At 38.5% G+C, this 18,447-nt stretch overlaps 1 protein-coding gene and 1 long non-coding RNA gene across 4 annotated transcripts in view; one reads left to right on the forward strand and one right to left on the reverse strand.

The window, feature by feature from the left end:
- Window positions 1–7,529, forward strand: part of NAA15 (N-alpha-acetyltransferase 15, NatA auxiliary subunit) — a 76,640-nt gene extending 69,111 nt beyond the window's left edge. The window contains exons 18-20 of one of the 2 annotated variants that reach the window (XM_059923632.1): window positions 2,309–2,452; window positions 3,605–3,702; window positions 5,099–7,529. In XM_059923632.1, coding sequence (XP_059779615.1) covers window positions 2,309–2,452; window positions 3,605–3,702; window positions 5,099–5,299 — 443 coding nt within the window. In that variant the 3' untranslated portion in view covers window positions 5,300–7,529. Of the gene's footprint in view, window positions 1–2,305; window positions 2,453–3,604; window positions 3,703–5,098 lie in introns of both variants that reach the window. The other variant, XM_059923631.1, reaches the window with a different exon arrangement.
- Window positions 7,530–7,918: 389 nt separating this feature from the next.
- The window catches only part of LOC132366144 (uncharacterized), a 50,114-nt gene continuing 39,585 nt past the window's right edge, over window positions 7,919–18,447 (reverse strand). For both annotated transcript variants that reach the window (XR_009503376.1, XR_009503377.1), the window contains exon 5: window positions 7,919–8,923. This is a non-coding gene — a long non-coding RNA (uncharacterized LOC132366144). The remainder of the gene's footprint in view (window positions 8,924–18,447) is intronic.

Raw genomic sequence — 18,447 nt, forward strand, 5'->3', positions numbered from 1 at the left:
GAATTTTACTACAGGGACTTCTCTGGTGGTCCAGTGGTTAAGACGCTGAGCTCCCAGTGCAGGGGGCCTGGGTTCAGTCCCTGGTCAGGGAACTAGATCCTGCATGCTGCGACTAAAAGATCCCACACACGGCAACGAAAGGATTCCGCGTGCCGCAACTAAGACCCAACGCAGCCAGCTAGCCTAGCTAGCTAGCTAGCTAAATAAATAAATAAATAAATAAATTCCTCACCTCATTGGTGTATAATGTTAAAAAAAATTTTTTTTTTGCTACAGTAGAATTGATTGATTGGTTGGTTGGTTGGTTGATTGATTGTAATTAATATCTTTCTGGAAATTACAGTTCCAATCTACATGATTTAGGGGAGAAAATTGAGTTGGCCAGAAACGATTTGTGAACTAGTAAGGAAATGTTTTTGGAAACATTCTTTTTATCTGTTAAACAAAGAATTGCTTTATTAATACAAACTATTAATACCCCCCAAAAAGGAAACAGCTATTAGTCGATGTTGGGAGTTATTAAATATTTCCTCTTTGATACATCCCAAGAGATACATATTTATGTATTTTTTTAAATTGTATGAGTTTTTTTTTTTAATTTTTAAAGCAGTTTTGATTTTTCTGGGGAGATTGTTTAATCTGAGGAAAACAAGTTAATGAAAGTAATGAAAAACATGAAAAGTGTAGTTTCCAACTATAATGTAAACTATACAATTACTTCCCTATCTGCATATAAAGTATCCTGAAAGCATTTCAAGCAAACCAATAAGGCCCATGGAAATAACGTATTTTATAGATGACCCCTGTTTGTTGACATAACGTTCATTGTAATTGGCTATAACCTATTTTAACAATTTTTCTGCTGGTTCTCTCTGTACTCCTGTGCCAGTTCCTCTCCGAAAGACGGATATTGATAAATTGCCAAATCCAAGTTGCAAATACAGCCATAATGGAGGTTAAACTAAATTATTTAATTAGTAGCTCACTTATTTGAACTACCCAGTTCTGTAGAATGATAGAAGAAATGCTGTTCAACCAACAAAGGGCATATATCAATCAATTATTCAGTTACTAATTATGTGTAGAATATTTCACTTGGATGTTCACTATTCAAGAGTTCAGTGTTTTTTAAACTTAGGGTAATGATCCATTAGTGAGACAACGAAAGAAGTTTAGTGGGTCATTTTCAGCACTTGAAAACCTAAAATAGAAATAGAGTGGAAGATCCAAGCACGTGTTGCACAAATTAAGGGTCAGTGTTCTGTGAAACTTTCATTTCCCATAATAAGGTATGTATATAGGATACATGTTCACCAGAGTACAGATACTTAGTTGTAGTCAGAGTTTGAAAGCCACAACAGTAGTTCCTAATCATAAGGGAAAATCTATTTATCTTTTCTTCAGTCTATGACAAAAATAGTACCTACAGTTTATGGAATACCTATTACATCATTAGCTATTTTGTTCGTAGCTTTTCCTTACTGTGATCCTTCTGGGTTAGATATCACCTCAGTTTCACCGATCAAGAAAGAGGTTCAGAGAGGTTATGATTTGTCCAAGCCTAGATTCATACCCAGGTCTGTCTGGCTCAAAGCTCCAGACTGTCTCTCTATACCAAAATAATAATGAAACAAAGCTACTAGGATTCAACCCAGAGAGGTTGGGGGCCAGTTTTTCCATCTCTGAATGCCAAAGCCTGGGAGTATGATGAATACAGTGTATTCATTACAGGAAAATACTTCGGTGGTCCTTCGGAATTTATTATACAATGATAGCTCAATTCACATAATCACTGAAAATAAAGGTCAATGACCACTTTTTTTAATTGATAAATTTGTAATGGCTTACTTGGGTATAGAAGAAGATGGAGAGGGTGAGGAAAATTCTGTTGTCCTCTACACTACATATTTGCTGTGACACTACTTACCAGGTAGGTGCCATCAAGCCCCTACTTTATAAACTCCCTTTAAAGTTGAGGGGGGCAGCTGCTAGGGGCTTAGAAGGCTGTGGTACTTCGTCTTTCAGCATCTATATTGTTTTCAATATAGAATTCTTTTCTGGAAATGAATCATCTGTCAATGAAACGTCTTTGATAGCCTTTAGAAAATCATTAGACTATTCTGCTGATACACATTCTTTAAATTTATATAGATTAGCTCTTTAAATGTTGACTTATCAGTAGGTTTATCTAGTCTTTGTATATAATTGCTTTGTTTCATTGGCCTCATCAGGTAGATAATTTTTTAATTCCTACTAACTTTATCAGTATCTAACTGCTAATAGAGTTTGTTTTAAATTTGTTCAGCAGTGTGTGAAAGTAAAGATTTACCTGGTACAGTTAGAACAGTATTAAAACAAGAAATGAATCGTCTTTTTGGAGCAACGAATCCAAAGAATTTTAACGAAACTTTTCTGAAAAGGAATTCTGATTCATTGCCACACAGATTATCAGGTAATCACTTTATTTTGTCCTTATCTTAGACTCTAAAACAACTTCAGTTTTTATTATGATGGATCAATGACAAGGTTACACATTTTTTGCATGGAAGAGGCAAATGCGTACATGTCACATTTTATTCCCATGAAAACAGGCAGCTTAAATATGCCTCATAAATTTTTAAATTTCTTAGATAAAATTTTTACTATGAATCAAGACCAGTAGTTTCTCCTGGTTCTGCATCGGCATTACAAAGAAGCAAGTATAAACTGAATTTAGCTATCTGTTACATACAGTCAGGGAGGAGCTTTCCATTTATTTTCTTTCTCTCATCAACATGCTCTTAAAATTCACTTGGATACAACCCATCACCTTTCATTTCTGATGCTATATAAGATACCAAACTTGACAGTGCTACACACCTGAAACCATCTCACGAGCAAGGATCATTTGGCAAGGGTCTGTGCTAATGAGCCAGAGTCTGGACTTGATGGGACTGCATGGGTAGTGCTTTAGTAGTGTGCTTTGAAAATACCTGGCTAAGAAGCCCAGCAGCTTTGTATATGCCTTTGTGGAATTCTGAATTCAGTTTTTTTGGCTCGTGCCATCAAGGTTGGGTATCTCCCACACCCCGACCCCTCAAACACACAGACACACACACAGACACACAGACACACACACACACACACACACTGAAGTATTCTCCTCAACCCCAAATTATGCTCATTTTAGAAAGAAGAAAACTATCCATGGTCCCACCACACAAAGACAACTATTATTAGAATATTTGTATTTCTTCATAGTCTCTCTTACCTTAATCATTCTCCTAGTTTGGACACTTCGACTGTTTCTGGTCTACTCTCTCAGGATTTTTTTTTTAATAACAATATTTCAAATGGTTATTCCCATTTTTCTAATAAAGTGCCACACTCTGTGTGCACATGTACCTTGTTTTTTTTTTTTTTTTTTTTTTTTTTTTTTGGCCACACCACACGGCATGTGGGATCTTAGTTCCCCAACCAGGGATTGAACCCGCGCCCCCTGCAATGGAAGCGCAGAATCTTAACTACAGGACCCCTACCTTGCATTTTATAGTTGAATGGATAGAAGATAACATGCTGGTTTTATCTTGAAATAAAACACGTTTCCTTTTTCCTTCTCATTTAGCTGCCAAAATGGTCTATTATTTAGATCCTTCTAGTCAGAAGCGAGCTGTAGAGCTGGCAACGACACTTGATGAATCCCTCACTAGCAGAAACCTCCAGGTAAAGACCTTTTCATAATCTCTCTGTAAGAGTACCGGACTACTTTTTTTTTTTTTTTCCCGGACTACTTTTTGTTTCTCTTTTCACCAAGAGAATAATTTTCACCAAATATTTTTTTTGTTATTTATGCATACTGTTCTCCAAACTATTATGAATCCATCTCAGAAACTGAGCTTCTCTTAAATTTATTTAAGATTGTATATGTGTGCACGCACATACAGCAGGCTACTGGGCATACAGTAACTAGTTTCACATCTAGTTGAATAATAAGAATAATCATTTTGAATAATATTTTTAAGAACTTTGTTTTGGTAAAGTTATACACACTAACTTAGTTAATTAATTTTGGATCTCAGTTCATATCTATACATTTCTGAGCAAGCAGTGGTTTTAGTGACGATTCTGATGTATTTAAGATCTATTTACCAGGGATTAAATTAAAATGCTCATTTTACAGCTTGCAGTATACATGTAATTACGTAGAGTAAAAGATAATATGGATGTGTTGCAAAATACAGATTCTACTTTTGGCTGAAAACAAAGAACAGCTACTTTGTGTGATATTTGGCCAGATAAAAAAGCACTTGCTGAAAGACAGTTTAATATATTCCTTTAATAGCAAATGAAGTAAATATGTTTAAGAAAGAAAGTTTTTACTTCTCGGATGCTAATTAACGCGTCATTTAGATTAGAACCTTTCTAGGCTGTCAAAGTTTGTGGGGTACTATAATATATCCAGAAACTGTGTAGTATTTTCCAAGTGAAAAGGTAAAGGAAGAAAACTTGAGAAATGCAAGTTAACATGAATCATTTAAAAATATAAGCAGACCTACGTAAAGGTTTGATTGAAAGAATTATCAGTTTTCATGAACAAATTTTTCTTGCATGTATACCCTTTGTGTTTCTGAGACTCTCTTCCCTGCTTCGTCATTGGACATACCTTACGGTTCTCTTTAATTTGAATACAGGGTTGAAAAACAATGTTTGATTTTGCCAACTGGCTCCAAGCCTCTGAAAAGTTTGAAGTAATTGACAATGGCATGTAAATGTCAACATTTATATACAGAGCCAGGTAGGCTGAGGCAAGGTTGCCAGCGGTTACTTGCTGAGAGTGAGTGTCTTTAGATGTAGCACCCCACACACCTTGCTTGTCCCACCTTAGTCCTGGCCCTGTTTAGACATCCATCCTTTTGTATGAACCCTGCAGTTCTGAAGAAACTAATTCTAATGGAAGGCAGAGCGGGAGTAAATGCTTTTGTGTATCTTAAATATGTACGTTCACCTCTTATTTTGGAAATCTTTTGATAATGAAATGTCTCATAAATTCACAGTAAAATCTCTCTCTCTCTCTTTTTTTTTTTGACAAGTTATAACATGACCTTTTTTCTTTCTTTAGACATGTATGGAGGTATTAGAAGCCTTGTGTGATGGTAGCCTAGGAGACTGTAAAGAAGCTGCTGAAGTTTACAGAGCAAATTGTCATAAGCTTTTCCCTTACGCTTTGGCTTTCATGCCTCCTGGATATGAAGAGGACATGAAGATCACAGTTAACGGAGATAGTTCTGCAGAAACTGAAGAACTGGCCAATGAAATTTGAACATCATTAAACAAGCAAATGGAATGACTTTGGACCATATCTAGTGTATAATATTTTTGTCACGCACCTGCTGCATTGCTCTAACTTACACACAATGAGAAGAGTAAATGTTCTTGCCTTCAAATAGTGTTTTACGTTTTTTATCCTGCTGAAAAGTATATATAAAATATCTAACATATTACAGGATATAGGTTCAGTTTCTTAAAAAATTAAAAGCTGCTAAAATTGAGGGGTTAAAAAAAGATACCTTATCCTATTCCTACCTACCCACCCATGTTTTTAAACTAATTTATATAAAATCTGGAGGCTGTTACAGCTAACAAAGCAGGTGTGTGACAGAAATATTACTTTAAATCTGTCTTGTGAGATTTCACTATATCTCAGACAGCAGAGATGCTGTTTTGTAGCACTGGATTCTTTCACTGAGCACAAAGAGGTGTTGGGGCTTTAGCGTCTGACTGATTTTGTTACAAGGTTGATTCTGACCATAGGAAGTATGCAGTGTGAATCGCCATTTACAGAGAAGCCTGCAACAGATGCTTGATGTTGTAGAAGCTGGGACATAGAGATACCAAGCAGAATTATAAGAAACCTAGAGGGTGTTCAATACGCTTGTGTTTCCAAAATTCACTGTACATGATCAGTTTGGTGTTCTTGTACCACAGTTTTTAACTGGAGGAACCAGTTGGAACAATCTCAATTCTAACTAAAACTTGAAGAACTAAAATAACAATGCAAACCTTTCAGCATTGTTTTGGCCAAACTTGTTAAAACTGTAATGCAAGAACCAAATGCACTGTGATGTGGCACCAACTAATTAGCAAGCATGAACTTTTTCACCCAAGAGTGAAAAAAGACAACCTACCATGGCTTGGAGTTAAAGAGCAGAACTCCTGACTACCATTCTGTGACCGATCAAGAGACTAACAGTTTAAAACCTCAGCAGGCCTTGTTCACGACATGCAGAAAAAAAAGTGCTGCAGTTTAGATACCTCTGGAATTTTTCCACAGTGTCACAGGTTTGTAATACTTGAAGCCCTACATTTCTAAGAATATATTTCTTGCTCAGTTGTTTCAGGCAAGCCCAAGACTTTGTAATTTTTAAAGGGCCCAAGATTTTTTTTTTTCAATAACAGACCAGCTTCTTTTTCCTGCAGTTACAGATGTAATTTCCTTTTTGTTGTCAAACATAAGGTACCAAATATGATGCAATAAATTGTTTTGAAAAACAGTTGTGTGAATATTTCAACTAATATGTGTTGGGCTTCTGTGAAAATACACAGGTGGAAACAGAGGTGCAAGCCTGAGGCAGTGTAATGTGCTGTAAGGCTAGTGCAGAGGGGAGCTTTTTAGATTGGGCTTAGTGTTGGTGTCAAAAAAATTACATAATGCAAGTGTAGTGCTGTTCCTGCATTAAGATTTCATTGAGGGCTAGGATGGCAGCAGGTACTATGAATAGAATTAGTAATTTGAAAGGAAAACTGAGAACTGCTATTTTGATTGAGAAAATGAGCCTTGAAATGTTAAACCTGTACACTGAGAACTATGGCCAGAGGCTCAGCGCTCTCTTGCATTTGCAAGATCTCAGCAAATAAGGAGATTAAGTACAATGAATCGATTGTATATATAACTGACCTTTTGTGGTACTTTTAGTTTATAGAAAGTATATTCTAAAGGGAATTTTCAGGAGACCTGATCCTTTTACTGATTGAACAGGTGTGCTAAACTCAACATTTCATAGTACATGACCTGCATTCCACATCCCAGTCTAACGATTTAGTGATGTAAAGACAAGTACAGACTGAACTCCAGTGCTTTGTTATGTTTTATTAACTGGCCCTGTCTCAGGAACATCTTAACAGATGGCAAAACAAAACAAAACCTTTTCCGGCTTCTCCTGTGAACGGCAACTGAAGTTCCCGTCGTCGGTGGAGGGAACACTAGGGCTCCCTCCGCCGCTGACGAGGTGTTGGGAGGAGGCACCAGCCACGTGGCAGGGGCCGCATGTGTGACTTATGTTGAAACGCTACTGTATATGGAAATGAAATTCATATATTTGTCCTGACGATGTTCAAATGATGTAGATTGTCTTAGAATGAATATTCATAAGTACTAAGAACTCTTGATGCAGATGCCACCCATGAGGAGCTAAATTCCTAACCTGTATATTGTATTCCAACCCAATTTTACTGGAACTATTAAATAAATATTTTATTTTCTTTCAGGTTTACTTGATAGTGGATACATTGTCTGGTGTCAGAGGACATTGACAAGGGTTCATTTTATGTCCAGACATCCCCCCTAAACCATTGTACTGCACTGTCTTGCTCTGGGTAGTGTCAACTGGATCATCACACACCTGCCTCGTTCACTCTATTCCAAAATGATACTGTGGGGAAAACAGGGTTAGAAAAAAAAAAGTGGGAAGAAAATGCAGTGATGTTGTAATCTAAACAAGTGCCTTATGTCTATTGCTAAGAACTGGTGTTATCAACCCTTTTGAGAAGAAAGGGTCCCTTGACCTGTATTAACATAGGAGAAGTAAAGTTCTTTTTGTTTTTCTTTATATTTACTACTCTTGTCATTTCTCATTTAAAAACTCAAATCTGACTAGGTTAGTTTTTCTCAGCTTTAATTAGATAGTTGAGTCATAACATTTTCAACATTTTTCTGTATCTATTTATTGTGCACAAGAATAAAGTGATCTAATAGCATGACTAAAAGTAGTCCCGATATTAGTGCATAGCTTTTCTGTGGGTTTCATCAAGCCCTTGTTTTTCACAGTGTTGTCTGTACTCCGTGGTATATTGCTGTTAGAGCTGTGAAACGAAAGATGTGATTTTAAGAAGAGGCCAGAGAAGTGTGGTCTAGATTCAGGTAGGTTGCGATAAATTCAGGGAAGTCTCTCTTCTACACCATTTCTAGGAATATTTCAGTTGCCATGTGTAGCATCTGTTTGGAAAAAGTTTAAAAGTGAAGTGTTGGATTTTCTTACCAGATCACGTATATCCTTGTCGTAGTAACTACCAGCCTTAAATTTTGACGTTACTCTTAACCGAGAGAATTCAAAGGAAGACTGATCTTTCAGATGGAAGGTAGTCTTCCTCTTCTAGCTCATGCTCCACCTCTTTCGGTTTCAGGCAAGGTTTCTTGATACCATTCTGCTGTCATCTGAACTTTGCTGGGTCCACTGCCAAACTTACATTAAAAACAGCCCCATGGAGTGGCTGTGCTGCCCCGTGGGGGGGCTGAAACCTTAAGTTTTGTTCCAATGTTGATGGTTGGCGACCTCACAACTTGTAGCAATAAAGCATTTCTGGAAAAGGTTATTCCTCTCTGTTGAGCTGCACTTGCAGCTTTCAGTGCATCTTGCGAGGCGGATGTCGGCAGTGTGCAGGTCGCTCTGGAGAAGAGTGCCGTCACTCTGATAACCAGAGGATTACCTGTTGCGCACTCTAGGTTAACCACGCGGCCTGTTTGGCGCTGCCGCCTCCGTCAGGACACGCCCCTCTTCGGGTGCCGTAAACATGGGCAGAAGGGAAGGGAGGCTGTGTGTTGTAGGAGGGAGGGTCTAAGCGTTCCAGCCTCTTGGTTTATCCAGTTGGCCTCTGAAGCGATGCCATCCTGGGATTATAGCCAGAAGAAAGAAAAATTGGTACTATTTAAATTAGAATTTACTGAACTGTCAACTATAGATAAACTTGGAATTTGAATCCTCAGTGCTCTTTGTAGGGTTCTGTGTGCCAAAAGCAGAGTACAGATTTTGTTTCAAGCCTTCTTGTAGCAAAAGTAAAGTTGATACTTGGCAATCTAACAAGACTGTAATATAGTTCTTACATTTTTTAATATGCATTTTTTGGTGTCTATTTTAAGGGTCTGTATTATTTCATACAAGTGGTACAGTTCTTCCTAACTGAAAAAAAAATTGATGGTGACGAAAAAATGATGGGAAATTTTCCTATCTGTGATATAAAGATTTCTGCTGTTGCTAAATGCTCAGCTGGGCCTCAATAAGTATAAATTTTTAGAAACAACATAGGAGGGAAGAGATTTTTGGAATATATTCTGGATCCCATGGCTTGCTTTCAGCTAATAATTAAATTTGCCTTCTATATTTAGTTGCCTGTGCATTGTCTAACAACCACGAAGCCTGTCTGCATACCATTCTATGGCTATCTTTCCAGTCTACCATAGTTTCCTAGTACTGAGTTTTGATAAACCTGCCACTTGTTTGCTTTGATCTGCAAGTTTATCAAATCCATTGTCTAGTGCCTGATGCCTTATCACAACTGGTCTAGATACTGGGTTTTCTAAAGTGTTCTAAAACTCTGGTGTTTCTTAATTAATAGTGAATAACTAAGCTAACCACCTCTCATCTTTCAAACTATTTGACTTCGAGTAGTCTTACTGTTGGCTGATGCATTCCATATCTCATAGCATTGTTCATTGACCTGCTAGGATGCTTTAATTTTAGAGAAATATCTGATTGCAATGTGAAGTTAAATGATTAATGCTTTGGTTCAGACTCATGAAAATCCATTTCTAATGTGATGTATGAAATCTTAAGGATTTACACTGGGTACATTTTAGTATAAAGGTACAGTGATTAGGACAGTACGTAGTAGATATTCAAATCCTTGTTAAATTTGCTGTGAATATTAATATTGCCCTATAGATTGTAGAAAATAGCAATAAAGTACTATTAACTTTCAGGTCACCTGCAAAGGCTCATAGATTTTTTATCTATTGGTTTAGAGTATTCCCGTTTATCTTCCCCTTGTCCCTCTCTGTTGGTCTTCAGGAATTTCTTCAAAATGCCACAGATCCGTTATTTATGTTGAATGAATGTCTCGCATCTAATTTTTGTTTTTTTCCTGTAGTTTGTCAGAGGAACAGTTGTGACTGGCCTTGTAGGAAGCAGGTGACCGGAGCGCCATCCTCTACTTTCTCAGTTGCCTGTTCATTGTGGCCTTAGTTGGCAGTGAATCTACTCATCCTTCATGTCTTTAGCAACCAACCACCCAGGTAACAGTCATGTCCAGTGGAATTAAGTTACTGCAAAGATTGCCACTCAGTAGTTGTTTTTCCTTCATCTTTCAAACAGTATAAGGGGACTGGTAACACACAAACCACTTACCTGTAAGGCTCTGTTTTCTGCAGCCTAGTATCTTGCCTTTTAATCGTTACAAGTAAGGAGACACTAGGTGGGGATCTGCACTGCTTATTTCTAGACACTTGACCTATATATAGCCAGTGTTCATCACAACAAAGCTGTGGTCCACAATTGATCTTCTCTACTTAGGATTGGCAGTTGAATCTTTTTAAGTCATAAACTTAATCCTGGTTGTATATTAGAATCCCAGGAGGACTATTTAAAAGCCACAAACCTCAGTGCCCAGGCCCACCTGCAAAGTTCTGATTTAAATTATCTGGAGCCAGGCCTGGACATTGGTCTTATCTTGTCTTTTCCTTCCCTTCCTTTCTCCCTTCCTCACATCCTCCTTCTCTCCCTCTCTCCCTTTCTTCTTTCCTTACCTCTTTCTTTCAAGACTACCCCAGTGATTCTAAGGTATACTGTCTTTTTTGAGGAAGAAGTTTAAAATATTTTATAGTATTTGGTTTTTTCCTCAAAAAGCTCAAAGGGCAAGCAACTCTGTAAGTGCAAAAAGATTAACTTTCCCCTGTCTTACATTAAAGGGAAGAATTTGTATTTGAACTTTCTGTCAAAAGGTCTGTCAGGTTATTTTCAAAGTCCATGCTTTTCCTGCTTAAATCATGCTGCTGGGACTTCCCTGGCAGTGCAGTGGTTAAGACTCCACGCTCCCAATGCAGGGGACACAGGTTCGATCCCTGGATGGGGAACAAAGATCCCTCATGCTGCTGCTCTACTACATGAGATGCTTGTATTCAAAGAAAGAAATTACCTCTACATAGTTTTGTTAGATGTCATGGTAACTTGTCTCCACTGAAGCAATAATTGCCTTAGACGCTTGAGTTTTGCGATGGATGAATGCATGAGCACCAAAGCAAAGCACGGGGCCTGCAGGCTTTTTTTTTTTTTTTTAATCTTATTTATTATCATTTATTTTTGGCTGCATTGGGTCTTCATTGCTGTGTGTGAGCTTTCTCTAGTTGTGGCGAGCATGGGTTACTCTTCGGGTGTGTGTGCCTCTCATTGCGGTGGCTTCTCTTGTTGCGGAGCACGGGCTCTAGGCACGCGGGCTTCAGTAGTTGTGGCACGTGGGCTCAGTAGTTGTGGCTCGCGGACTCTAGAGCGCAGGCTCAGTAGTTGTGGCACACGGGCTTAGTTGCTCCGCGGCATGTGGGGTCTTCCCGGACCAGGGCTCGAACCCGTGTCCCCTGCATTGGCAGGTGGATTCTTAACCACTGCACCACCAGGGAAGCCCCCGCAGACTTTTAAATAAGGATAGGTGGTAGGTATTAATCCCTGAAAATTCATATACTCCTAATATACATACCTAATCTCAAATCAAATACATATGGTTTTTTTTCTCCCTAAAGGACTGCATTTTCTATAAATGAGTGAATTGCTATTACAAATTTCAGATGTGAAAGGAACCCTGATTCCAGGACAGACGGAATTCAAACCAAAATGTGGCTTGTTGGTATAGAACCTGGAAAGGAGGTTTACGTGCTACAGAATTATGTATCAAATTAAAACCTAGTTTATGAGATGACATTCCGGATAGATCTCCCAAATTTATCCAGTCTAGTATTTTTCTTTAACAAAATAGGAATTGTTTTATAGACCAACCCTCAAGTCTATCTAGTTTGTTCTTGACTGGTTAAAGATTTTGATAAATGAAACTGGTTGATACTGTTCATTGCCATTTTTGAGTTTATAGACATGGATGATTTTCCTTCACCTTTGCAAACTGGAAGGTCAAAATTGTTTTAATCTCTTCACATGGAAGGCTTACTTTATGCTTTAGTTACTTTTCTCTGATCCTTGTGACTAAATGTCAAATTTCTGGCATAAACACTTTGTGGCTTGATCCAACAATAGTATGATGTAGTTAAAACAAGCTTTTAGATCAGACAGAACTAAGTGTGTTTTTTTTAAATTAATTAATTAATTTATTTATATTTGGCTGTGTTGGGTCTTCGTTGCTGTGCGCGGGCTTTCTCTAGTTGCAGCGAGCGGGGGCTACTCTTCGTTGCGGTGCGCGGGCTTCTCATCGTGGTGGCTTCTCTTGTTGCGGAGCACAGGCTCTAGGCAGGTGGGCTCAGTAGTTGTGGCTCGCGGGCTCTAGAGCACAGGCTCAGTAGTTGTGGCACACAGGTTTAGTTGCTCCGCGGCATGTGGGATCTTCCTGGACCAGGGCTGGAACCCGTGTCTCCTGCATTGGCAGGCGGATTCTTAACCACTGTGCCACCAGGGAAGTCCCAGACAGAACTAAGTTTCAATCCTGGCTCAGGTACCTTAGGCAAGATACTAAGAATTTCTACTTCATATAGTTGTTGGAGGGATTAAGTAACATACTGTATATAAAGTGATTACCACAAAGCCTGACACATAGTGAGCATTCATTATAAATATTAGTATTTGCAAAACAATGTTTTTTGTTTACTTGTCAGTGTTCTACTTGATTATCTTTGTTTGTCTCTTGTAGTACATTGGACCAGCATACTCAGGAAATAGTTTATCATCTTTTCCTAGATACTAACAGCTCAAGTTTTGCTTTTTTTTTTTCCCACTAGTGTTTTACTTTACATGTACTAGCACTTTACATATTTTGCCTTTTCACACAGTAGAGAAAATGACCTCCATCATTTTGACATTCATGAAAACTTTAGTGAACTTAGCAGATTTCTTGATGCTGCTGTTTAAAATTATTTAGAAGATATGAAATAAGGCCAGTCCCAGTGTCCTTCCTTCCATCCATTCAGTAGTTAGTGAATGCCTACCAGCTCCAGGAACTATGCTTCATACTGGGGATATATGACATATATGACTATATGACAATAGTCCTTGCTCTCACAGTTCTCATAGGCTAGTGAAGGAGACAAGCAAATCAAGAAATGATTGCAGCAGCAATATATAAACCCCTCAGAGTCAGTACTGATTTCTGTTTGTATGGACTAGGAAAAGCTTAACAGAGAATGTTCCTTGAGTTTGGAAAGATAAAGATGAATTTCCTATACAGACAAAAGATAGAATGTGCCTAAAGGTACAGATACATGAAACAAGATAATGTATTCAGGAACTGTATGTAAAATATCCTCACAGAATCTGGGAAATGAGGCTGGGGCTCAGATTGAAGAGAGACTTAGATGACTTACTAAAAGACTGGATTTGGTTTTGTGTAAGCAAAGGTCAGTTATTGAAGAATTAGGGAAGGATGATAAGTGTTTGAGAGAATTCTGCTAGCACTGTGATGGTGGGAATGGGGAGCAATATTGGAGGCACAACAGCTAATCAGAAGACTCAAGCTGAGCTGGTGAATAGTAGCTGTTACTCACTGAGTTCTTACTATGTGCCAGGCAATGTGGTAAGCATTTTGTACCCATTAGCTCATTTAATCCTTGAAGAAACCATGATGAGGTGGGTATCATTCCCACATAACAGAAAACTTGAGGATCGTAATTTTCCTGTGGTCACATAGCTTGTAAGTGATAAAAATCCTCGTTCAAGCCCAGGTATGTCTAACAGAGTGCTTGCTTCTGATTAATATAACATCTGGTAAGAAGCGGTAAGGACAACAACAGTTCATTATGAAGACAGCCAAGTATACAAGAGATGTGAAGAAGGTAGGACCTCAGTCAGCTGGCTATGTTGGAGGGAAGAGAGCGGTGCATGGAGAAGTAAAAGCTAGCAGTGATGCCCAGGGTTTTGGCAGGCAACACTGTCTTTAACAGTATCATTAAACACAGTCAAGAATTGGGAAGAAGAAATTGAGAGGAAAAGAGGTCTTTTCAGACATGAATTTTAGGCATGTGTCCCATAAGATGTGTAGTAGGCAGCTAGGTATATAGGTCTGAAACTCAGAAGGGAGGTGACTTAAAAGAGTGAGCTGTGACAGAGTGAGCTAAGTCAGAAAGAGAAAAACAAATACCGTATGCTAACACATATGTATGGAATCTAAAAATAAAAAACGGTTCTGAAGAACCTAGGGGCAGGACAGGAATAAAGATACAGACATAGAGAATGGACTTGAGGACATGGGGAGGGGGAAGGGTAAGCTGGGAAGAAGTGAGAGAGTGTCATGGACTTATATATACACTACCAAATGTAAAATAGATACCTAGTGGGAAGCAGTCACATAGCACAGGGAGATCAGCTCGGTGCTTTGTGACCACCTAGAGGGGTGGGATAGGGAGGGTGGGAGGGAGACACAAGAGGGAGGAGATATGGGAATATATGTGTATGTATAGCTGATTCACTTTGTTATAAAGCAGAAACTAACACACCATTGTAAAGCAATTATTCTCCAGTAAAGATGTTAAAAAAAAAAAAAAAGTAGGAATAAACCTACCTAAGGAGACAAAAGACCTGTATGCAGAAAACTATAAGACACTGATGAAAGAAATTAAAGATGATACAAACAGATGGAGAGATATACCATGTTCTTGGATTGGAAGAATCAACATTGTGAAAATGACTATACTACCCAAAGCAATCTACAGATTTAGTGCTATCCCTATCAAACTACCAATGGCATTTTTCACAGAACTAGAACAAAAAATTTCACAAATTGTATGGAAACACAAAAGACCCCGAATAGCCAAAGCAATCTTGAGAAAGAAAAACGGAGCTGGAGAAATCAGGCTCCTGGACTTCAGACTATACTACAGAGCTACAGTAATCAAGACAGTATGGTACTGGCACAAAAACAGAAACATAGATCAGTGGAACAGGATAGAAAGCCCAGAGATAAACCCACGCACATATGGTCACCTTATTTATTTATTTTTTTCAAAGGTTGATTCTGGTGGACCTAGCAGTTTTAAAATTTTATTTATTTATTTATTTATTTATATTTATGGCTGTGTTGGGTCTTCGTTTCTGTGCGAGGGCTTTCTCTAGTTGCGGCAAGTGGGGGCCACTCTTCACTGCGGTGTGCGGGCCTCTCACTATCGCGGCCTCTCTTGTTGTGGAGCACAGGCTCCAGACGTGCAGGCTCAGCAATTGTGGCTCACGGGCCTAGTCACTCCGCGGCATGTGGGATCTTCCCAGACCAGGGCTCAAACCCGTGTCCCCTGCATTGGCAGGCAGATTCTCAACCACTGCGCCACCAGGGAAGCCCATGGTCACCTTATTTTTGATAAAGGAGGCAAGAATATACAATGGAGAAAAGACAGCCTCTTCAGTAAGTGGTGTTGGGAAAACTGGACAGCTACATGTAGAAGAATGAAATTAGAACACTCCCTAACACCATACACAGAAATAAACTCAGAATGGATTAAAGACCTAAATGTAAGACCAGACACTATAAAACTCTTAGAGGAAAACATAGGCAGAACACTCTATGACATAAATCACAGCAAGATTTTTTTTTTGACCCACCTCCTAGAGAAATGGAAATAAAAACAAAAATAAACAAATGGGACCTAATGAAACTTAAAAGCTTTTGCACAGCAAAGGAAACCATAAACAAGACGAAAAGACAACCCTCAGAATGGGAGAAAATATCTGCAAACGAAGCAATTGACAGAGGATTAAACTCCAAAATTTACAAGCAGCTCATGCAACTTAATATCACAAAAACAGCCCAATCTCAAAATGGGCAGGAGACCTAAACAGACATTTCTCCAAAGGAGATATATAGATTGCCAACAAACACATGAAAGAATGCTCAACATCAGTAATCATTAGAGAAATGCAAATCAGAACTACAGTGAGGTATCACCTCACACCAGTCAGAATGGCCATCATCAAAAAAATCTACAAACAATAAATGCTGGAGAGGGTGTGGAGAAAAGAGAACCCTCTTGCACTGTTGGTGGGAATGTAAATTGATACAGCCACTATGGAGAACGGTATGGAGGTTCCTTAAAAAACTAACAATAGAACAACCATACGACCCAGCAATCCCACTACTGGGCATATACCCTGAGAAAACCATAATTCAAAGAGAGTCATGTACCACAATGTTCATTGCAACTCTATTTACAATAACCAGGACATGGAAGCAACCTAAGTGTCCATCGACAGATGAATGGATAAAGAAGATGTGGCACATGTATACAATGGAATATTACTCAGCCATAAAAAGAAACGAAATTGAGTTATTTATAGTGAGGTGGATGGACCTAGAGACTGTCATACAGAGTGAAGTAAGTCAGAAAGAGAAAAATACCATATGCTAACACATATATATGGAATCTAAAAAAAGAAAAAAAAATGGTCAGAAGAACCTAGGGGCAAGACAGGAATAAAGATGCAGACCTACTAGAGAATGGACTTGAGGGTACGGTGAGGGGGAAGGTTAAGCTGGGACAAAGTGAGAGAGTGGCATGGACACATGTACACTACCAAATGTAAAACAGATAGCTAGTGGGAAGCAGCTGCATAGCACAGGGAGATCAGCTCGGTGCTTTGTGACCACCTAGAGGGGTGGGATAGGGAGGGTGGGAGGGAGGGAGACGCAAGAGGGAAGAGATATGGGGACATATGTATATGTATAGCTGATTCACTTTGTTGTAAAGCAGAAACTAACACACCATTGTAAAGCAATTATACTCTAATAAAGATGTTAAAAAATAAAAAAAGAGGGCTTCCCTGGTGGCACAGTGGTTGAGAATCCGCCTGCCAATGTGGGGGACACGGGTTCAAGCCCTGGTCTGGGAAGATCCCACATGCCGTGGAGCAACTAAGCCCATGCGCCACAACTACTGAGCCTGCGCGTCTGGAGCCTGTGCTCTGCAGCAAGAGAGGCCGCGATAATGAGAGGCCCGCACACCGCGATGAAGAGTGGCCCCCACTTGCCGCAAGTAGAGAAAGCCCTCGCACAGAAACGAAGACCCAACACAGCCATAAATAAATAAATTAATTAATTTTAAAAAAATAATAAAAATTTAAAAAGATGGTGACTTACAAATACTGAAAGAAAAGGGGGTAGAGGAAGAGAAGCTAGCCAAAGAGACCAAGAAGTAGTAGTCAGAAAGCTAGGAGAAGTAGAAGATAATAGTGCTGAAGAGTCAAAATTTTTTTAAGGATTGGGGTCAAAAGGTTCAAAATCAAGATGTGATCATTCACATCCATCTAGTTGGTAGCATTTTAGAAGTCTGAATGTCAGTGCTGGCAGAGATGTTGAAAAACAGCACAGGAACTCTCAGGTGTACTGTCTTTGGGAGTATAAATTGGTATAATCATTATGAGGGCAATTGGCAATATTTATTTACTAAAATCAAACGTGTGTAAACCAGCAATTCCTCTAGGATATCTATATATATCTATATATACCTGTGTATATATACATATATGTGTGTCTGTGTATATGTACACACACACACACACACACACACACACACACACACATATATGCCCTGTAAACATTCCCACACATTTGCCAGAGAGACGTGCAAGAATGTTCATCACAGTATTGTTTATAATAATGAAATTTGGAAATAAAATGTAACATAAACAAATAAATTGTACTATATTCATTTAATGAAATGCCATACAGTTAATATAAATAAGCCAGCATTAAGTGAATCAAGGATTGCTCTCTAAAACAGTAGTGATCAAAAAAAGCAAGTTAAATGGCATTGTATTATATTTCTTATACGTAAAGTTTTTAAGTGAGATAAGACTAAGTATGGTTTATGGATATATTCACATAAAGTAAAAGTTTAAAAATAGGTTTGGGAATTATAAACTGTCCAGAACCACTGTCCAGAGTTCAGGACAGTGGTTCTCTTAAAAGGAGGGAGAGCCACATAGGGGATCTAGTTTTTATTTCTTAAAAAACATGTTTGAGATAAATATGGCAAAATGTTAACATTAGGTGTTTCTGTTGATTTTGGGTCTATGTGGGATACTTTGTACAAAGTTAAGGGAAAAAAACCAATTTTTTAATTCCCCATTGAAAAAGTGGGTGGACAAAAATAGACTAATACTAAGATAATACTATAACTCACTCAGAAAGTAGGGAAAAAGTCAACAATTGAAACAAATGCTTCTT

This window comes from Balaenoptera ricei, chromosome 5 (assembly GCF_028023285.1).
Source record: "Balaenoptera ricei isolate mBalRic1 chromosome 5, mBalRic1.hap2, whole genome shotgun sequence".
In the NCBI taxonomy this organism is placed as follows: Eukaryota; Metazoa; Chordata; class Mammalia; order Artiodactyla; family Balaenopteridae; genus Balaenoptera; species Balaenoptera ricei.